General features: G+C 40.6%; 1 protein-coding gene across 1 annotated transcript in view; it reads left to right on the top strand.

Moving 5' to 3' along the window:
• The window catches only part of ADGRV1 (adhesion G protein-coupled receptor V1), a 373,937-nt gene that overhangs the window by 17,388 nt on the left and 334,113 nt on the right, over positions 1-22,436 (top strand). Inside the window, exons 8-17 of the mRNA XM_015427126.1 lie at positions 825-1,001; positions 4,400-4,623; positions 11,695-11,821; positions 11,906-12,091; positions 13,772-13,952; positions 14,995-15,158; positions 17,101-17,224; positions 17,902-18,168; positions 19,676-19,802; positions 21,598-21,815. Of these exons, the coding sequence (XP_015282612.1) occupies positions 825-1,001; positions 4,400-4,623; positions 11,695-11,821; positions 11,906-12,091; positions 13,772-13,952; positions 14,995-15,158; positions 17,101-17,224; positions 17,902-18,168; positions 19,676-19,802; positions 21,598-21,815 (1,795 nt within the window). The remainder of the gene's footprint in view (positions 1-824; positions 1,002-4,399; positions 4,624-11,694; positions 11,822-11,905; positions 12,092-13,771; positions 13,953-14,994; positions 15,159-17,100; positions 17,225-17,901; positions 18,169-19,675; positions 19,803-21,597; positions 21,816-22,436) is intronic.

Below are 22,436 nucleotides of genomic sequence, written 5' to 3'. Positions count from 1 at the left end.
TCCCAACATTCTAAACATTTTGCTAATCCTCTCCCCCCCATAGCCAGCATATAGGGATACAGAGCCCACCATTTTCTCCAGGGGAACCAATCTCTGCTCTGGAAAGTAGTTGTAATTCTGAGTGATCTCCAGCCCTCACCTGGAGATTGGACACATTTTACCTCAGAACAGCAAAACTGTTTAGAATGTTAGAGGCCAGTCAAGTCGCATATGCAAACGACCTCTGTATTTTCTGGAAAGTAGTTGTAATTCTGAGTGATCTCCAGCCCTCACCTGGAGATTGGACACATTTTGCCTCAGAACAGCAAAACTGTTTAGAATGTTAGAGGCAAAAGCCAGTCAAGTCGATATGCAAACGACCTCTGTATTCAGAGGCAGAGGCCAATGAGGCTGCATATGCAAAGAACACAGACTGGCTATGGGGGCGAGAGGATTAGCAAAATGTTTAGAATGTTGGAGGCAGGACTCAGGCAAAGCAGCCAGTGGATAGGGAGACCCTCTGAATGACAGATCAGAGAGCGAACTGATTTCGGCTTTTATTTATAAGGGAGATTCCAAAACAGAAGAGGCACAAAATATAGTTAGAAATTGGGTACAAATAACCTGGAAATTAATTTTATTCATAATTTTTGCAATTCTTCCATTCCTTTATCCTCTTCTTCCTTTTCCAGTTCCCAGTTGATTTTTCTTGGTCAGAGGTTTGCTGTGCATCCTGTCTTGGAGAATAAACAATAACTAGGAGCGTGTTGTGTATTTGTGCAAATTGTTTTATGTATATGAATAGCAGAGAATATAAAGACCTTGGTTGTTTTTTCTCACTGCAGCTTGAAAAAGTTGAACTGCTGAATATTATTCCTCTAGTTCGATCTGTAAGTCCAAGACTAGGTGATATTCAAAACATCTCCTTGAGAATTACCCCTGAGATTGCAAATGGAGAAATTGGTTTTATCAGCAATCTTCCAATAATTTTACATGAGCCAGAGGATTCTATTACTACAGTAGTAAGTAAATGTTTTCTTATATTGTCCTTGTTGCATATTTATTTACAGAAAGTAGAGCCTGTCTTCGCGTAGTGCAGATGTTTGCACAGGAAAGCACGATTTACTGTATTAAAATATGCCATGTCTTGGTTCTCTAAGGCAAAATAACCTTAAAAAGCATGATTCACAGTTAAACTGAAATGACATCCAGGTTTTGTATCACGTATGGAAAAGCTACTCAAAGGTAATAGTTTTAATGGTCATACAGATGTAATGAAAGCTATGCCATCCTATTTCCAAATAAAATCAAGCAACAGATATGCCAAATGTAGATTAGTCCATTTTATCTTAAATTTTCCCCCTGTAGAGTATATGTGTAAAAGGACACTCGATGGAGAAGTATAGCTGTGGTCTGAAAGATCACAGCCACAATACTAGCTTCCATAGCTGTCTTGAGGAGCAGGTTAACCCATCAATGATCATATTTTTTTCCCATAGGTTCCCCTGGCTTTAGTCATTTGAACAGGCTGTGTCTGGAATGGGTGGTTCCATGCTCAGTCCTTGCATTGGCATTCCTTCCCAAGCTGTTCTGGGCAGCTAACAAAGAATATTTTAAGCTTGAGTATGCGTCCTCTTCTGTATTATCGCGATCAGGGCTTTTTTTTTTTTTGAGAAAAAGCCCAGCAGGAACTCATTAGCATAATAGACCACATCCAACAGCAGAAACTCATTAGCATATCAGGCCTCACCCCTTACAGTGCAGCTCATTAGCATATTAGGCCCTTGGAAGGGAGGGGAGGCAGTTTAAACTATAGAATGAGAGATCTATATGTAAATGGGATTCCCTTTACTGTGATGTAATTAGAAGAAAAATTGCAAGGAGAGTTAAACTGGTTTTCGCTATATCAACTGCATTACCTAATTGTAAATTCTATGGTAAAGCAAACCATGACTAGGAAGCTATTGAAATTTGAACAGATTTTAATGCAACATATGACAAGCAATGTTCCCTCTAAGCTGTGGAGTCTTGTGTGCAAAAATTCTACTTTCAGAGCTACCGGCATTAAAGTTGTGAGCAGGCGATTTGTCTGCTGCATAAATTAGCTTGCTCTGGAGCCCTCCTTCCTGAGCTAAGGCAAAAATCTGTGAGCCGGAGGCTGAAAAACTGTGAGCTAGCTCACGCTAACTCAGCTTAGAGGGAACACTGATGACAAGTCTAAAAGGAGTAACCTCTAAAATATACGCATATCTAATTGAGACAGATTCAGGTTCATTAAATGAGTTGAAAATAACATGGGAGAAAGATATCGGAATAAAGATTGAGCAAAATATCTGGAATAAGAGATGGTTTACCCAAACAAGGAAAACTATGTTAATAGCTCTTAGAGAGAACTCCTTGAAATTATTATACAGGTGGCATCTCGCTCCAGTTCGCCTTACAAGAATAACCAATACAAATAATAAAAAATGCTGGAGAAAGTGTAATCAGCAAGGTGATTATATTCACATGTGGTGGCTGTGCTCAGTAGTGTCACAGTTCTGGGAGAAAATTTTTGCAGAAATGGCAAAAATTACACGTAAAACCATCTGTGTTACACCAGCTTTGGCCCTATTAAGAATATGGGAGAAACAAAATGAAAAGGTGACTTCTAAAGGACTAATATTGGTCCAAGATACAAAAAATGCTATCTGAGATGATGGAAACAAATATAACTTTAACACCTGAAATGACTCTGCTAAACATAATTCCTGATAGATTTGAACAAAGAGATGTGTATTTATTGATATATGTATTAACTACTGCGAGAATACTCTTAGCCAAATACTGGAAAGTAGAAAAGACCCCGTCAAGAGAAGAGATAAGGGTTAAGGTTTTAGAGTTGATACAAATAGATAAACTAAATTTGATACTACATGGGAAAGATGATTGTATCCATAGCAGTAGATGGGCTAGAGTATATAAATGGATAAAGGAAACAGGAGAAAATTAGACACAAATGTATATATGGATTTTTACATGTATTATGATAAAACCATAAATAAAACTTAAAAATAAAATAAAAATAAAGGACTAATAGTGTTTATGTTAATGGCAGCGTCCAGGACAGTCACTAAAAGTTGGAAAGCCGCAGAATTATTAACATTACACTCATGGTATTCTGAGTTATGGCAGATTGCAATAGCTGAGAAATTAACAAGTCAAATTAGAATAATCAAATCCAAAGCCAAAACGGTAGACTTTTTTGAAACGTGGTACAATTTTATTTTATATACAACTCAGAACAATACACAAAGTATGTTTAAGCCCTTCCTCAGATTATGGGATGAAGTTAAATAAGCCTCTCTCTGTACTTTAATCATGTTGTAACTATATATTAATTATGCATGTTTATAGGAAAAGAAAAAAGAAGGGGAAAGAATTCCTTCTATTTGTATTTATGCTGAATGTTGAGCTCCCTACCAATGCCTTAATTTGCTAGTTTTTCACTTTCCTTTTCTTTTTTTCTTATCTTTTTTTGGTGTTTTTGTTTTTGTTATTATGTGTATACTGTAGGTTGTTTTCTATTTGGGGAGTGGTGTGTGTACTTGATGTTTATGTCTGGTTTTTTAAATAATTAAATAAAATTATTTTTTAAAAACTTCCTTCCCTTGGCTTGCCTGGGTGTCCTGCAGCTGTGGGGATCCCAGGAAAGCTGGCCCTTGGAAGGAAGGGGAGGCAGTTTAAACTGCTTTCCCTTAACTTGCCCGGGCGCCCCGCAGCTGTGGAGAGCCCGGGCAAGCAGGCCCTTGGACAGGCCAGGGAAGGCATGGGGAGGCATTTAAATGCCTCCCTGATCCTTCCAGGGCCCCCCTGGCCCGCCCACCTCGGAGTCGTCGGGGGGGGGTCACTCTCCAGGCTTTCCCTCTGTAGCCACGCACGCAGAGGTTTTGGCTGTAGTGTAGTTTTGCCTGTGTGTTCCTGCCCAATAGCCCTGATCCTGATGTTGAGCTGGCTGCTCCAGCTGCTGCTACTTCTAGCCTTGTCTCTTGGTACTGCCTGTCAAGGAGCTTTAGGAGATTCCTGAAAGGAAGTATGAACATTGCTGCTGCTCTCAGGATGATGTTGGGACACTTCTGGATTGGTCTACTTTCTTTCAGTTGTGCTGCTTGTCTGATGTGATTGCCAGACACTTCAGTAGGCACTAGCTTTCCTTTCAGCATGATTTGTTGATTGTAACCCTTCCCACAAGGTGACATTTAAAAAAATACTGCACAATTTTCCAAAGTTTTGCACATACACAGGGTGCTGGGGTGTTTTTTTAAAAAAATATGTAATTTTGGAGATATGCCAGACAAAATTTTGAATTAACTGAGCTAGTGTGACAATAACCAGAGCTGTACATGTGTTCAAGAAGTACAAAACTCAGTATGCATTCTAGGTCTCTATTGCCTTGCATCGAGATGGAACAGATGGACAAGCCACTGTGTTCTGGAGCCTGAAACCTTCTGGACTCAATGCAAAAGCAGTAACAATGGATGATATAAGCCCATTCTCTGGTTTTGTTGTGTTCTTGTCTGGACAAAGTGACACAGAAATCAACATCACCGTCAAAGCTGATGATAGCCCTGAAATGAATGAGACTCTGATGTTATCACTAGACAGGTATTGTTCTTTAACAATTTGTAGGATGTAAATGGAGATATACGTTCTGATTTTGCAGTATCGAAGACAGCTGCTTAATGCAGCATGTTCATAAACAAGTGTGATTCATAGATAAGTTTCTTACTGTCTTTTCCCTTGTGGATAATATGAAAATGAACAATTGTTATGATGCTGGATGTCTACGAAACTTGTTTCTATATTTCCTATAAGAGATATAAGGGTTGCCAAGTCCCACTGCCCTACCACCTATCAGCTGGCTGGCAGGGGGGATCTTACCCTGAAAAAGAGGGAGAGCCATTTGACATGCAGTGACATGTCTACATCACTGCCCATGTGACCCAGAAGGGGTCATCCCATCCGGGTTGTCAGGGGGGTGCTCTGGCATTGGGAGAAAAACTCTATGGTAGAAGTCAAGTTTACCATAGAGTTTTTGCCCAAATACCAGAACATCACCCCTACATCCCTGATGACTGCACATCCGGGTCATGTGGTCAGTGACGTAGACATGTCACTGCACATCACATGGGCTTCCACCCTGCTCCCGGTAAGTCCCCCCACCCCCTGCCAGTTGCCAGGAGGGACCTGGCAACTCTAAACAGATAACATTGCTTTATGACCTAATCATACTGAATTTCTATTTCAAGGTCTTATAGTGATATATTTCTGTTGAATGGTGCCTGTAAAATCTGATTCTTACTCTACAGTATTCAGAATTGATAAGCAGGTAGAGCTTGATGTTCTTTAGTGATATTTCAGTATTTTTTTCTACTGCCTCGATGGGCATTCCATAGTTTGATTTTTACAGGACGTATCCCTCATAATTATACACAGAAAGTTAGGCTTTTTGTATTTAAAATTGTTTTCCCTATTGGAATCTGCTTTCTGCAAGGCCTACTTTGCTTCATGCTAAAGAATTTTCTGAGAATTCAAGGCATTTACTGACTTGTTGCTAAAGATGTATTTGGGTAATCTGTCCTGAAAATATATATTTTTTAATTCTTCTTTTGATCATCCTCACTGGAGGGTGGCAACCAATGTGTATCATGGATACTGTGTGGTACTAGTATACTGACAGACTCAAAATATTTAATATTGCTTCAAAGGCAGTCTTTTTTCCTTTAAAGTATAGCTGGACAACTGCCTCAGAATTTTGAAAATGCCTCTCTTTTTGTTATGCTTATTAATATTTAAAAATTAAAATATTGGCACAAGTTCATCTAAGTGTGCTTATTTTTCTAGGCAATGCTATGTAGATTGCTTTTTAATGTTGCTTGAATGGTAAAAGAGTCGGTTTTACCTATTTCTTGTCTGTAGTTGCATAACCTCGTTACTGGCCTTCTCTCCTGCAAGCTTTCCCCAGTTCAGTCAGTTCATGATTCATAACGCTACTCTGAAAATGATTTTTCTGCCGTTACTATGGTTATTTCCCTGTGTGGCTTCCAGCAACATCCCACATCAGCTTCAAATTCCTGGCCCTTAAATGTAAGGCTGTATCTGCCTGTGAGTGTTTCCTCTGTTATTCCTGTAATTGCTTTCCCAACTTGTCCAAGGCTCATCTGCTGTTAATCCATCCCCACTGTTCTCTTCTTTCACTTTGCTGTCTGCTGTATAGTCTTATGAATTGGAAAGAGTTGCTCCTTTTTTATCCATCAGCGGCTTAGTCCTTAGAGTCACTGTGCCAGTGGCAGTTAGCCACCAACATAATAACGGTGGTACTGGTCTGATCCCTATGGAAATTCTGTGTGTGTGTGTGTGTGTGTGTGTGTGTGTGTGTGTGTGTGTAGGGGGAACAGCACATACTCCTAGAGTCCCTCCTGGCAACTGGCGGGGGATGGGGGGCATACCGGGAACAGGAGGGAGGCCCGGTCGATGTGCAGCAACGTGCCTGTGTCAGTGTCCATGTGACCTGGAGGTAGGGTTGCCAGGTCCTTAACTTCTGCTGGCAGAGTGCTCCAGCCTGCTTCCCTGGATCTTCTGGCACGTATGTCTCCCAGAACTGATGTCATCATGCTGGGCATGTTGTGCAGGGGACGCTCTAGCATTTGGGCAAAAACTCTATGGTCTCCATAGAGTTTTCAGCCAATACTAGCATGTCCCCCCACGCAACATGCCCAGCGCAATGATGTCACCTCTTGTTGATGTCATCATGCCAGGCACGTTAAGCATGGCAGGGCTCTTCGAGGGCGGGGCTCGCCCACTGACCAGCTGGCTGGTGGCGGATTGGGTCCCCCCAAATTGGGGGGATGGTAACCCTACCTGGAGGTGACATCATCATGCAGCAATGTCAGGCGAGGTTCTGGTATTTGGGCAAAAACTGTATGATAAATTTGGCTTCAACAGAGTTTTTGCCCAAATATCAGAATGTCACCCCGACGTGATGACATCACTTAAGGTCACATGGGCAGTGACGTAGACCCATCGCTGCACGTTGGCTGGGCCTCCCTCTTTTGAGGGCTAAATTCCCACCACCAGCCTGCTGATTGGAGGTGGGTCAGTGAGACCTGATGGCAGGGGACCCTCACCTCCATGGGGGCGGGTCTGGCAATCCTACACACCCCTCTGCTAGTTGCAGACTGGATAGTGAGTGCGCTGGAGCCCATAGCAACCCTGGCAACACCTACCAATAAAGCAGCCATGTCTGATGGTGTTCCTTTGAATGGCATGCAGAGGCAAAGCCAATCACCAACTGCCAATGTAGCTACTGCCACTCCCTCTCCCACAAAGTGCCAGAGGACAAGGAGGGAAGACCTAGTGACAGCACAACCCCAACATAGGCACATGGCCTGAGTGTCCTTCCTGTAGCCCACAGGAGAAGGGTCCTGTGCCCTAGCAAGGGTCTGACAGCCACCATCCCTGTTCCAAGCCACACAACCCTTCCCCTGAAGAATAAAAAATTGAAAGGTGTAACTGTTAGCAAAGAGCTGTGGAAGAAGTTATCTGAATTTAAGAACACCCTTGTGGTTGACTTTATTGCACAAGAACGCTGAACTGATAAAGAAACTTCGAAACGAACGGTAACTCGGGAGGTTCGTCCGTTCATCTTGACGTCATCATCTTCTGTTTGGTGGCGCCCCATTGTTGAAAAACAAAGATTAAAACATCATGAAGCTCATCAGTACTATTGTTTAATTATTGTCTATTATTCTTAATTGTATGCACTTTGCAGCAATCCATTGTGTTCAGTTGCCATGCCAGTGGCCAGTCACAGTGTGGCACCAATGCAGTGCTACACCAGTGTATCTCTGATGGTGGAGCAGCTGGTCAGCTCTCTGACTTCCACCAGCAGCCATATGGGGCTCAGGATTGTGCTGTAAATCATCTCTGGCTTCTCCAATGCTGTCTCAAAGCTAATTATTTCTAAAGCTTTTCCTGAACCATCATAAGAACATGCTGGTATTGAATCAGACTGCTGGTCCACCTAGTCCAGTAAACGTTACCTAAGAGCATGTCTCGCAGGTTTTCAGGCAGAGGTCTTTCTCATCTGTTTGTCAATCTAGTGCCACCAGTTGCTCTTCATTTGCACTTTAATCAAGTCATGTCATTCACTTTTGTTATTTTATAACTGTGAGGTCTGTTGGAAGGGATTGTGATATTTGCAGAGTGCTTGCACCTGACACACTGTTAATTTCATAAAAATATTAATTGTTAAGCCATAGTTACAAATGTGCCTTTTCTGTGTGGTTTATTTTCTTCAGCAAATTGCAGAAGCCACCTTTCTCATTCCCTAGGTATTCTCTGCAGAAAAGATTTTCTGAGCAACTCCCACTAATATCAATGGGCACCTGTGCAGTGTGGCTTGTGTTCCATCTGTACCACTTAACTTACGGCTACATGCCTGGGTGTAAATCCCCTTGAATATAATGGGACTTACTTCTCAGTAGACCTGCTTAGGATGGCTCCCCAAGATACACAGTGAGCTATTAAAAATTTAATTTATAGTGAAACAACTGTTGAAGAAAGAATATTGGTATCTGAGGCTATATTTCTACTTTCATCATCTGACCGTGTGTGTGTGTGTGTGTGTGTGTGCGTTTTGTGCTTCTATTATAAGCACTTGTTTAGAGCTGAAGCAGTGTGGGGCTTAGAAAATGCTTTCCTTGTTTACAACATTCTTCCCGTTTGATTTACAGAAAAAGCAGTCACAAATAATGCTTCATGCTGTTTTAATTCCTGTTTAAATAAGGGCATTCAAATATGTCCCCATTACAAAATTTGGACAATGGCAACCCCTGCCCTTCCTTTATCTGCTGGAACAATTGTTTGGGCAGCTTAGTGCAATGACAGGTCCTGGAGGCATGTACATCTATGAATAAAATGGGCTTCTTTTGTCTAATTAAAAGCACTGAGTAATTACAAACGGTGCTGAATAAAATTTACTCAACTGCTGTGGCTTGCCACAGTGCTTGGCAGTCAGCAGCTAGTTCTTAGAGCAGAGCTGGTAACGAAGGCCTTGAATGGTCCTTGACATTCCAATTGGTCATGGGGTCATCTCCCATGAGTGGGAATTGCCAAACCTCTTGCTCGCATTAGTCAAACAAGAAAGTGCCAAGTAAGTAGGATTCCCAGAAAGTGAACATTAGCTGCTAGGAAGGTGCTGGGTTTTTATCCCTCATTTTCATTTTCGCTCTCCAAAGAATTCCTGTCTTAAAAAGAATCTGGCAAACAGCGTTTTCATTTTATCCCCCCCCCTCCTTATTTTTCTCTGTATTGACAGGGTAGAAACAGAAAGGTTTGTCGTGTACTTTGGGTAAGTGCAGCAAACTGTGTCTTTGTCTTCAGTGAATCAACACTTTGTTTTGGAAGTGGTTGGTCTGGACAAGACTCTGTCTCCTTTAGTATTCCTCTCCTTCTGAAGCACTGTGCCTTACGGACCTCCTCAGGCAATGCATGCTTCCTGTTGCTATTTTATTTGGGAGCATGGGGTGGCAGACTGAAAACGCTCCTTTATGTAAGGCCTGTGAATAATAAAAAAAAGTTATAAATGCATGGCTTAGCGTTTGATGTTTTTAAGATAGCTCAGAACAGAAGACTGGTTGTTCTGGTTTACCACTGGAAGATCTGGCCGTGCAAATATGGTATAATTGAGCTGTATAATGAGGGTGAAACAAAAATTGCTTTCTACAGATACATTCAAATGTTTTGTGGGCTTTCACTGCTGTGTGTTTAGATAAAAGCTAAATTTTTCCATTTTAAAATCTTGTTTTCTGTGCTCTTTGATCAAAGACATTCTCCAGCACATGAACAGGAACCTAAAGTATTCTTTAACAACTGTTGAACATCCCATCAAGAACTTAATGTTTGGTTGAGTTAGGTTGCATTCAGATATCCCATCAAGCTAACAATAAGCCTGAATGTGGCCAGCACTGATGCCAGTCTTGCACATGTGCCTTCCTGTTTCCTCCTTCCTCTCTGTTCTCATCCAAAGCTCATTGAAGGATTGTAGTTTTAAAATGGTTACTTATGAAGGATAAATGTAGTTGTGAGGCTCCTCCCTCACTTGTGTGCTGTTTCACTCTCCGGGGTTTCCCAGGACTCAAAATAGAAAGGCAGGGGGGGAAAGGGTTGTGTCACTAGCTTTGCCCGCAAGACCTGAGCCATTAACTGGGCCAGGGTTAGAGCACTATTCACCCCGTCTCGGCTATGAAGCTCTATTCACCCAGCCTAGGGATACCAGCCCTAGAGTTTCCCCACCTGGATCTGGCAGCCCTAACCCCCTGGCCAGAGGGGGATCTGGCTACCCTAACTCAGTCTCCTACTCCATCCTTAGTGGTCCTCCCACTTTCTTTCAATGACTGCTTCCTGAGAGACCTTCAGCCAGGCCCTCCCTCTTGGTTCTTCCCAGGTTCTTGCATGGTAGGGCTCCTCCCATCCTTTCCCCAGGCTGTCACAGTTGGGTTTCGGTTTGCTACTTCCATGCTTGCCAGCTGACCTGATGGCCTCTGAGGTTCCCCCCCCCAACATCATCTATGTTGTCCTGGCACCGTGAGATGACACCATCAGCCAGTGCCTGAGGCTCTGGAGCCCAGGAGGGAGGCAGTGAGGCCCATGTCCAGTTTCTGTGGCTACCTGCCACCCTGGTCTCATCCTGGGAGTTCTGACCAAGTCAGTGGTAGTTGCCTAAGGTACGAGGGAGGGTGGGTAGGTCCCACGGCTTCTGCGGCATTGAGGAAGTCCGCAGCATTGACACTGGCCCTGGACAATAGGCATGTGGCTTAGGTGGTTGTTCCCATCCCCTACCCTGAAAACACACTGGGGTTCTAAACCTTGATTAATCCCAAATTACGATTTTAAGAATCCAAGCTTTTTCTGGGGAAAGCTAACTGCTTAAGCAGTGCACTTGCATTTGTACATCATGGGTAACTGGAGTTACTTTTCAACCAGGATACCTTCATCATGCTCTGCCTGACAAGGAAGAAAGGAAGTGTGTGAAACCAGCGACAAGCTGACTTTATGCACATGCAGGCTAAATTTTGACTTGATGTGATTTAGTGGCAGCTATGTTCTAAAGGTTTCTTGTGCAGATCTGTAGAACCAAATTTATTAGATTTGGAACTCCAACTGTCGAATGCTGTCCAAGGTGAAACTGGAAACAAAACATCTGAAAAAAGCCTTGAGGTTTTGTCTAAAATATTGACAGTATTGAGATGTTATTTTTTAAAAAAGGGTTAGCATTAAAGTTTGCACTCCCCTGTTCACCTTCATTTTTGCAGATGACGTTTGCCCCTAAGTTTCATAACTGTTCTTTATTTGGCTTTCTCTCCGTGTTGTGTGCATGTTTAATTGCATTTTTAAAATGCAGCCAGTCGGCCTAAATATGACCGAATAGAACTTTTTTTTGACAAACTTGTAATTTTTTTGTGGTTTGTGGTTAAAACATTTACAAAAAAAAATCACAATTTGTTACTATGGGATAATGGGGGGGGGGACAGCCAAAATTCTGTATACCTTTCCATATGGTATAATGCATTTAATAATTTATATTCTGTATACCTTTCCATATGGTATAATGCATTTAATAACTTTCACGTTCACTGACAGGCTGGTAAAGTGGCATTGTGTTTCTTTTCCCAGGGTTAGTGTCAAAAATCAGATCTTGAAATCTGGATTTACAAGCCGTGAATTGATTATTGTAGAAAATGATGATCCTGGGGGAGTGTTTGAGTTTTCATCTTCTTCCAGAGGACCCTACAGGATAAACGTAAGTGTCCTCAAATTAATTCCACCCATAGTAGAACAGCACCATACAATAGTGAGTTTTCTGTATCTTTGTTTTCTTTTAAAGGAAGGAGAGTCTGTTGAACTCCATATTGTCCGCTCCAGGGGAACTCTTATCAAGCAGTTTCTACGCTACACTGTAGAGCCAAGAGATGGCAATGAGTTCTATGGAAGTACAGGAATCCTAGAGTTTAAACCAGGGGAAAGGGAAATTAAACTTACTTTGCTAACAAGGATGGATGGCATTCCAGAGGTAAAGAGACAGATTTTCTTTTTCTTTTTTTTAAACCCCTTCCTTGTGCCTGATTTGGAATTATACTTGGTATCTCAAATCCCAAATCTCCCACACTGGAGGTAATGCAAAGTAGTTTGATGGGGTTCCTGGTTATACATTAAAATATGTACTTTCCCCTGATCTGGATGGCCCAGGCTAGCCCGATCTCATCAGATCTTGCAAGCTAAACAGGGTCGGTCCTGGTTAGTATTTGTGTGGGAGACAACTGACGAAGTCCAGGGTCACGACGCAATGGCAAACCACTTCTGTTTGTCTGTTGCCTTGAAAGCCCTACAGGGACACCATAAGTCAGCTGCTACTTGATGGCACTTTCCACCTACAGCTCTGTTTTTCCATTCTGTATCCTCTGCTTTTTATGAATCAGCGTTGTATTTCTTCGTGCTGCAGCTAATGGCTTGAGGGAGTTAGGAGTTCCCAAACTTAAATTCCTGTTCTCAGGGATTCAGTTGCTCTAGCAAGTTAATATAGAGGAAGTAGACTTGGCAACTACCTGTAGAAAAAGTCCCCTTAGCAGAAGCTTAATGGGATGTTGTTTACCAGGTGATATTGTTTACCCCCATGTTATGAAAAGCTTCAGTTGCCCATTTCCAAACATTAAACCTCTATTAAAGGGACAGAACATTATTTTCCAGACCTGTTGGTAACCCTAAGTGAAAGATATTGATGAATAGTTATTAAGTTATCCAACATAAAATAGTAAGAATGGAGTTCATGATGGTGCAGTTTATGCGGCATGTTTGTTATTAATCAGCTTCGGGATTGGTGGCCTGCAGTTTTTTTGCTTGCAACATTTCCACAAGATATTTTAATGGAAATCTGTCATTTGTGGCGAGGAAAAAATATTTTATGAATGGAATACGAGTCGTTTTGGTTTGCGTGAATTTGGCAGTACAATAAGTACAACTACCAGCATGACAAATCACAACTTTATTAAACATAATCTGGTGAGGAGTAGAATTATTATCATAGAAGACTCAAGTGTCTGTTCCTTGTTTATTTCTTTTTAAAATATCAGAATACTATCCTTTCTGAAACCATTCTTGGAAATGTTGGAAATGTAAACATTTTAAATTAATGCCTTGCATGGCCTGGGACTGACATACCTGAGGGACCACCTCTCCCCATATGTAACCGGGAGAGCCTTGCACTCTGCTTAGCAAGATCTGCTGGTTGTTCCTGGCCCAAGGGACATCTGTTTAGCCTTTTTCTGCCCTGACACTGGCCTCGTGGAACACCCTCCCATGTGAGATCAGGGCCCTGAGGGATCTTTGACTGTTCCGCAGGGCCTGTAAAACGGAGCTGTTCTGCCAGGGCTTTGTTTGAGGCAGCGGGTGTCCAGTAAAAACAGCTTGGCCTCCCCTGCTGAAGATGCTACCTCCATGCGGCCCAGGTTGAGCAAACCCAGAGTCCAGCAGCACCAGTATCAGTGCAGATTGGTTTTGAATGCTGTTTTAATGTTTTAATTATTATTATGTTTGTATTGCCAAATGGCCTTACTATTGCTGTGATCCACCCTGAGCCTGTTCGCAGGGAGGGTGGGCTATAAATGTAAAAAATAAATAAATTAAAAATAACATCAAAGACATTTGCTGTGTTGTCAGTCCATGTGGTTGTTCTGATTTAGTTTCTTTGTTCTAGCTGGATGAATTTTACTTGGTGGTACTCAGTGGCCATGGTGAACTGCCAAGTAAGCTGGGGAATGCCACGAGAGTCAGCATAACTATTCTGAAGAATGATGATCCACATGGAATAATTGAGTTTGTTGAGGAAGGACTGACAGTAACTATAAATGAAAGTAAAGGGGGAGACATCTGTGCTGGTAATTCCTTATTTTCATTGAAAATTTAGTCAAATTAACACTTATTTCTAGTTGAGTCATGTTGTATCTCAGAGCCCTTCTCATGTTATTTTCATGACATAGGAGCTGCTGCAGCACAGTTTCTCCCTGTTTCTATTGAGCCAGATACATTGGGTCACATCAGAGAACCCAACAGTCGGCTCCTTTTCATACCACTGTTCAGGTTTTCCGGGGGGCTGCCATAGGCGTGGAGAAGAGCTTTAGTGTGTTGATCTTCCTACAAGGCTTCAGGTTTCTGACATTACTTTCATGGCAGAGAAAGAACTATGCTTCAGTGGTTCCCATGCCACAAAGACAACATGATAAGGGGCCCCTGGTTCTCCTTCAGTGGGGGAAGTAATCCAGGCTGGTTAGGTCAAGCCTCCTCTTTCTCCAGGCAGGGCTATGCAAATTTTGTATGACTCCTGGGCCAGAGCGAGGCTGCCCTTCCTGTTTCAGTAGCCCTTCAGCTCCAGCAGGACGCTTGAGCCTAGCTCTGCTTCTTCTGAATTAAAACAAAAACAAAAACAAAACAAAACCCTTACTTCTTGGATCTTCCTGGTAGGGAGGAGGACAAACTTTCCAAGAAGATGCCTGGATCAGCATCTAAAAAGAAAGAAGACTCTCCTGCCTGAAGCTTTGGGCATAGGAGAATAGCAGACTAAGGACCTGACTATTACAGCCACTGCCGCAGGCAAGGCAGGAAGACCCAAAGCTTCAGGTCCCCCCCTGAGCTCTCTATCACCAGTGCTAGTGGTGTGATTCCATTTGAGTCTTCAGCAGATGTAAGATGCTAAGAAACAGCAACATTAACAATCATCAATATGTGCAAAAGAGTCATTTTCATGAGTTGGTTCCAAAAAACAATCTGCACCAACAAGATTTAAAGGTCATATGATTTAGGCAAAGAGGGAGCATAGTTAAATTTGCAGTGGCTCTTAAACCTTTTTTCCTCTCTTTATTTGTCTGATTTTTACTGTCATTAAGTTGTATTTTGAAGAAAACATATGCTTGTGTTTCAAAGCTGTGTTCAGTATTATACGAAATCAAGGGACCTTTGGTAATGTGACTGTGTCCTGGGCAATTCATCCAGTTTCTACAAAAGACATCTACCCAGAGCAAGGAACAGTTTTCTTTGGAAATGAGGAATTTTCAAAAAATATCACTGTGTATTCATTGCCTGATGAGGTAAACATTTTTTACACAAATGGTTTCTGGGTTGGGTGGGTAGGTGGGGCTTCTGTTTATAACCAAAGAAAAGGGTTGTTGCATATCATAGTGAATTCTTCTGAAGATGTGGCGTCTTTCAGAAAGTCCTCTTAATTTTAATTCTGAAAGTTTTCATTATGGCTCCAGTTAGCTGATCTGAAGAATTTGGAATTGAGCTCCAATAATAGTGGTATATATTTTTGATAGTTAATAATCAGAACAAGGAAACAAGAGCTCATGTTGCAGAATGCAGCTGAAATAAAGTTACAATCTAGAATCATGTGAGAATTATTGAGCTTGGACCAAAAAAGGCAGTTGATTTTTTGTTTGCTAATGACCTCTTTTGCTCATAATGTTCCTTTGCTCATTCTCTTTTAAACTTGTCTTGCTGGATATATGTTTATCAACATAATGGTTTCCCTCTTTTTCTCATAGAAAAAAATAAAATTAACTTAAAGATATGTAGGCTTTAAAAAAATGATCCACTGGTCAAAGCTCTTAGAAAATATTGTCAAGTGTTCACATGCATAAGCGAGTGAATTATCAAAGTTCAAGCACCTCAGCTAGAACTGTTGTATTTAAATGCAATGTTTTTTTCTTGTGAAGTCAGTCCAGCTATTTAGTTGTGTGAATCATCAAGGCTTTACACAACTGAAGGCATATGCATGTTCAAATCAGCTATATTTGAGTGAGTATACTGCATGGAACAGCTGGGCTAAGAATGAGCATTAGCTTTCAACTGAAGGCAAAGGACAGAGAATCTTGGATGATGTGTATGTAAAGAGGCATGGTTAGAATGTAGTACTGGTGCAGTGACTGACCAGGGGTAGACCAACTTGCTAACTCTGAAGCAGGATATGAGACTTCAGGATTTTCATGTTCTCTCTGGTTGCTAACCACCAGTTATTTGCCAGACTAAAAATAAAGGTGAGTAAACAGAATTTTACATATATAATAAAGATCATAGTAGTCTGCTTGCACCAACACCAAAGACATGTCTGCTTGCACCAACATAGACAAAGGTAAAATTAGGATCAGAAATATATACTTCTATGTAGGGAGAACTTGAACATCATGTATGAAGCAGCTGTGTGTTGATTACTGATATTTTAAGAATCCTCCGTACTCTGGGAGGTTAACATACTCATCTTTCATACTGAAAAGAAACAAAATGTTCAGAATTGCAGGGAAATAATGAAAGTGGGAAAACACTAGTCCAGGTTAAAAGGCTGAATGTAAAGGTGTCCCATACTTTGTGCAGCAGGGTTGTATGGGGAAAGGGAAACTGAATCTCCAGATGTTCTTCTTACTCTATCCTCCACAACCCCTTTAATAATCAGACGCATGAGAGCTGCTATAGAACTTATCCTCATATAGTGCTGTGCAAACTGTTGTACAAGCATTGGTGGAATGGTGCTAGCGTCCTTGTTCTTCTGGCGGTGGTTCTTAGGATTGCCAGCTGCCTGGAGGAAGAAGTTCAGTGGCTTTAATTGATGCTGAATGGGATGTTATTTACCAGTGGGTGTTATTTACTTCCATGCCATGAAAAACTGCTCACTACCCATTTCCACACATTAAGCCTTTATTGAAGGGGCAGGACATTTTTCTCCAGGCCAGCTGGCATACTTAGTGGTTCTTTAGATCCATCTTATTAAATCCAGCATATTTAACACCCAGTGATTTCAGTGGGAGGTGGTTAAGTACATGCTTCTTGTAAGTGCAGTGTATCATGATAGCTTAAAGAATGAAAGGTAAATATAGGGAATCTAGATTTCATTATTCTGCAACTCTTTATGATTGTCTTAAAATCCTCCTGATGTGGAGAGAGTACACTATTATTTATAAACATTAGTGCATTGCAGTTCTTCCATTCCATTATCTTTAGAAGTAACATAGATTTGCTTCATGTTCCCCCACCCAGGTACCTGAAGAAATGGAAGTATTCATCGTTAATCTTTTCAATACTACAGGGGATGCAAGAATGGGAAATAGAACCACTGCAGTCCTGCAGATCACCAAAAATGATGATCCAATTTATTTTGATGGTAAGAGATCTATTCTGTAACTTAAATTTAAATGTGCACTCTTAAGAGAATAATAATTTTCTTTTGAACAGGATAAATATGAATAGCACAGTTTCTGTGTTTATTTATTAAATTTAAAAACCAACCCAGTTTCTGTGTTTATTTATTAAATTTATATACCAACCACCCCCCAATTTGGGGCTCAGGGCAGTTAATAATTATAATAAATACTATAGCTATAGGTGGACAGATAAAATTTAAAACATTAAAAACAACAATAATCAGACTAATCAGATGGCACTGAATATTCCATATCCTTCTCTAGAGGGGAGGAGACGGGGAGGCCAGGTATGATGGCAAACGGTTGCTGTCCTCAACTAATAGGTCTGGCGGGATATCTCTGTCTTGCAGGCCCTGCCTTTCTGCTCTTACAAAGGCCACGAAGGCAGCTAACAATTTAAAATGCACAAAATTGCATTATAAAACCGTTAAAATCAACTCCTCCCCCCAAATATAAATCTTTAAAATAATTTTAAATAATTTTTAAAAGGAGTTTAGAAAGCAGAGCTAAAATGCATACAAACAGTTAAAATACTTAATTCTCCCTCTTCTTTTTGCAATGGCAACAGATTTCCCTCCTCTATCCTAGGGATAAAGATATACAGAAGGCTTTATTTGTCCATATTTGTATGTTTCAGATCCTGTTATTGTGAAGGTCCAAGAAGGTGGCGTTGCTAATTTTGTAGTAATAAGGAATGGCTCTGCTGCTCCTGCTGCTTCGGTTATGTATACAGCTGTTAACGGAGGAGCCAGTGCTGAAGAGGAAGACTTCATTTTTAGTGAACAGAGTGGAATGCTTTTCTTTGATGTTGGGAAAAGAGAACAGAATATAACCCTCTTTATCAATGATGATGATATCCCTGAATCTGATGAGACTTTTTACATCATTCTCTTCAACTCTACAGGTTGAAATGATTTATTTGATCTATGTAAACTATGCAGCTGTTGCTTTTGTGATGTTGTTTTGTTTGCACTGTGATTGATACTTTTGGAAAGGCAATGATCATTAGAGTATTCCTGTTGCCATTCACCTCACATCAGAGCATCTATTTATATCCTTATGAACACACACAATGTCTGAATCCATGAATTTATGGCTCATTGTAATACTGCTTGAGTAGAAACAACACGAGAAAGCCCCAGCTGACTTGCTTCCTGGCTGTCTTTGTAGAGAACTGGTTCAGCTTTCATTATTTATGTTAGATTATTAGAACAGTGAAACAAACATATCCAAATGTAAAATTTATTATTAATCCTCTCCCAAATTGAAGTACATGGAGCAGAAGAAAGAAAATGATAAGCATAAAGAGGTAGAGGGGTGAATTTACAAGAGATTAAATACTGTAAACTGTATGCTGGTCTGAAGACCGTAATAAACAATAAACAAGGGATGAAATGTAATCCTTAGCACTGTGATTGCATTGTGCAATATATTATTTTATTATTCCTTTAGCACAGAATGCTTCATGGCTTCCCTATAGTGGCATGCTTATTATACCTTGTATTACTGCTGTTTCATTGAACTTGTAAACTCCAGAGGCTGTTACCCGAAAATTCACATTGGTTGGCTATAAAAAGGCAGATTGTTGTGCCCCTTATGAGGATAGTCCCCCCTCTTTCCGTAGCTGATAATAAGAGCAAGTCCAAGAATGCAGCATAAAGCCCATTGTTGTCTTAAAATCCTCCTGATGTGGAGAGAGTACACTATTATTTATAAACGACCTTATGTGTTTTCTGTTTTCAAAGGCTATCTCAACTTCTCTAACTTTTAAGGCTAGTTTGAATAATCTTCTAATTCTGGGTGATGGAAGGGCAAGATTGTGCCTTCCTGTCCTACCCACCAGATGTTCCTGTCCCACCTTTGGGCCTACCGTAGGCTGTGCACAAGTATAATGTCTGTGTACAGCCCACACGGATAGAATCCTAATGTTTTAGGCCCAAAGTGTGCTCTATTTTAATGGATTAAAAATAATATTGGCTGGATCCGAATTATTGATGCTCCTTCTTGACTGATTGCGTCTAGTTATTCTCGGTCAATTGTTTAGAGTTTTTGTTTGATTGGTATAGTTTATAATTTTATAATTTTAAAATGTTTGTTAGTCACTTTTGGATCTGCTGTGTTGAAAAAGGATACAAAACCATGATGCTGTTATTCAGCTCTGAGAGTCAGGCCTCTGCTTGTAGAATTTCATGCATAAGCCCTCTGTGAACATTGTGCTTATGTACTCTGTGGGGGCTGGAGATAGGACAGGTGTGCTGGGTAGTGGTGGTGAGAAGGTGTATTTTTGTTCTACGAGGTGAATATCATTTAAACCAGATCCTAGCTATTTAAAATCATATATCTGGGAAAATAGGTTTCTTTTCATATATGGATCTGTTTTTCTCTTTATATTTAAACAAAACCTCGTGTAGGAGACACGGTAGTCTATGGATCTGGCATGGCAGCAGTAATTATTGAAGCTAATGATGACCCAAATGGCATTTTTTCATTGGAATCTACAGTCAAAGTCGTCGAAGAAGGCAAAACCAATAATTTTTTGTAAGTTATATTCAGCAAAATAAGTATCTTGGGAGAAAATATTTTGGGCGAAAACTTTTTCCTGCAAGTCAGTTCGTCAACATTGATACACTGGAAAGTTTTTTAACATTTGCATCTTCTGAGAAAGATTTTGGTATGTGAAGCTGGTGTTCATTTATTGGGAGCCTTTCTTGGAAGTAGATGCATATAGAGTTCCCTCTCATTTTATGATTTTGGACGCAAGAGTTTTCTGTGAGAACTGCCATAATCCATACTTAAATATTATTTATAACCTGCCTTTCTGCCCTTACAAAGGTCATCAAGGCAGCTAACGATTTAAAACATACAAGATAAAATTGCATTATAAATGCAGATGGATAAGAAGATATGAGGCATGAAATGTAAATTATGAAAGTAATAGTGCTGGACTGCACAAGCTGAATTTGTATCATATGTATCCTGTCGTTACCCATTAGTATATCTCTCAAGTCATGCTGATGGAAAATACCTATCAACTGGAGATTTGCTATGCAAATTTACACAAACATTACTTTTAAGTGATTTTTTTTGCCTTGTATTGATATATTTGTTAATCTTAGCAGTTTTTATTTTGTTCTAAGGCAATCTGTCTGGAAAGAAGCATTCTTTAGATATACAATCCATTATTGGTGGTCATTCATGAATGTGTTCAGGAGCAGCAGGGTTTAAGAAGTTATTTTTGCTTGGCTGATGCCTCTTGTTATGGTGCCAATTAACTCAGCAGGTGAAGTGTATAATCCATTGACACTCTCTAACAAGAGGATTGGTAAGCCTTAGAGATAAGTTAGTGAACCTCTAGAAATGACTCAGGTTTAAAGAACAGAGAAGAGGATTTTTTTTTGTCTGTGTGAGTGCGTGTGTTTTGTAATTGTTGTTTCTGGATTCCCCCATTTTATTTTGTTTATAGAATGTGACTGGTGCTCTTTGCTGATATGAGAGACCCTTGTAGGATTTATGTATTATTATGATGGAATTATCAAAACAGAGCACTCCACAAGCCTTTCTTGAACACAGACATACAATGAAAAGGGGCTCAGTGGGATATGTTGTACAGCTTCTTCCTGAAAGACCAAATACCCTATAGCAAAAGCGCCCTTTCCAATTCCTGCCTAGTCTTCCTTTAACTGGCCTGAGCACCTTTCAAGTATTGAGTTGGAGAGTCATTTCCCCCCACCCCCCATTCCTAGCCTTTGGGACAGTGAACATGGCACTAATGTGGATGAAACAGAGTAAGATCCAGACTTAACCACTCACATGGTAGCCATGCAGGCTCTGGTGCAATTTCTTCCAAAAAAGATCATAGTAAAGCAGGTTTTGCAAAGATTGCAGGAAAGCTGGGGAAGAAGGGTGCATGGCAGCACCATGATGCTCTGTGGAAATAGGAAATAGAACCTGGGCTGCAAATGTGAGTCAGACATAGACAGCTGGAGGGTAGGTCTACTAGCCATGATGACAAAGGGAACTTCCACATTAAGATGGCAGTAATCCTCTGAATACCAGTTCCAGGAGGCAATATCAGTGAAAGGCCTCAGCCTCTATGCCATGTTGTAGGCCCTCCAGAGTAACTGGTGGCCTGGAATGTAAGGCAGAATGCTGGACTAGATGGGCCACTGATCTGATCCAACAGGGCTCTTATATTCTTATTTTTTCCTCTCTAAAAGGTATCATAGATGTATTACATGATTATGTGAGTAATTATGACATGTGTTGGTGTTTTCTTTTTACAACTGTTGTTTGCCTAAGGAAAAGTATTCACAATGTCTGATGTCTTGTACAGGATTCTGAGGCATAGAGGTTACTTTGGGAATGTTTCCTTGACCTGGCAGTTGTTTGAGAATGGTTCTGCTCTGGACCCAGGAGAAGAGTTTCATGAAGTGTCTGGAATTGTATGGTTCAGAGATGGTGAAGGATCAAAGCCCATCACTCTTCATGCTATATCAGATAAAATTCCAGAATTCAATGAATTTTACATACTTAAGCTAGTGAATGCTACAGGTATAGTGGGCATGCCTTTTCTTGACTCTAAAAGAATACTATAGAAAATAGGAGACACCTTGATCTGTTTCTGTACTGATTTTACAGCAGTGGGTTTTATTGAAGAACTGTTGCTTAAGATCCGCTCTTTTTAAATGGTTACTGTACATTGGTTTTTAAAAGAAGTCTGTTAACTGTGAAAGCAGTTGTCAAAATAAGTTACAAAGGTCCAATTTACCGCATCAGCAAACTGGAGGGCTAAAAGCTTTTTTTGGACCGTACCATTGCAGGTGGTAAGGTTATTTAGGGTTTTTAATCTTCCCTATAGATTAACCTATGGAAAAATATGTTGGGTATAAGGGTTCGACTTAGCCTTTTTATTTATGTGCAGAAAGGTTTGGGGTTTAAGGGAGGTGAGAAGAGGCATTAAAATTTGCCCCATAAAAAATAAGGGTTCGACTTAGCCTTTTTTATGTGCAGAAAGGATTGGGGTTTAGGGGAGGTGAGAAGAGGCATTAAAATTTGCCCCATAAAATGGAATATTCCAAGAAAAGATTCATGGCTTGATTTGACTGTGCAAATTGATCCTTGGTCATTTAGTTGCCACAGAAATCTTTGTCCTGTTCTTAAATATAGGAGTAT

The sequence above is a fragment of the Gekko japonicus genome, unplaced genomic scaffold (genome assembly GCF_001447785.1).
Source record: "Gekko japonicus isolate JY-2015 unplaced genomic scaffold, Gekko_japonicus_V1.1 scaffold573, whole genome shotgun sequence".
Lineage (NCBI taxonomy): Eukaryota > Metazoa > Chordata > Lepidosauria > Squamata > Gekkonidae > Gekko > Gekko japonicus.
The sequence above is the reverse complement of the archived record's forward strand: the minus strand, read 5'-3'. Positions and strand labels throughout refer to the sequence as shown.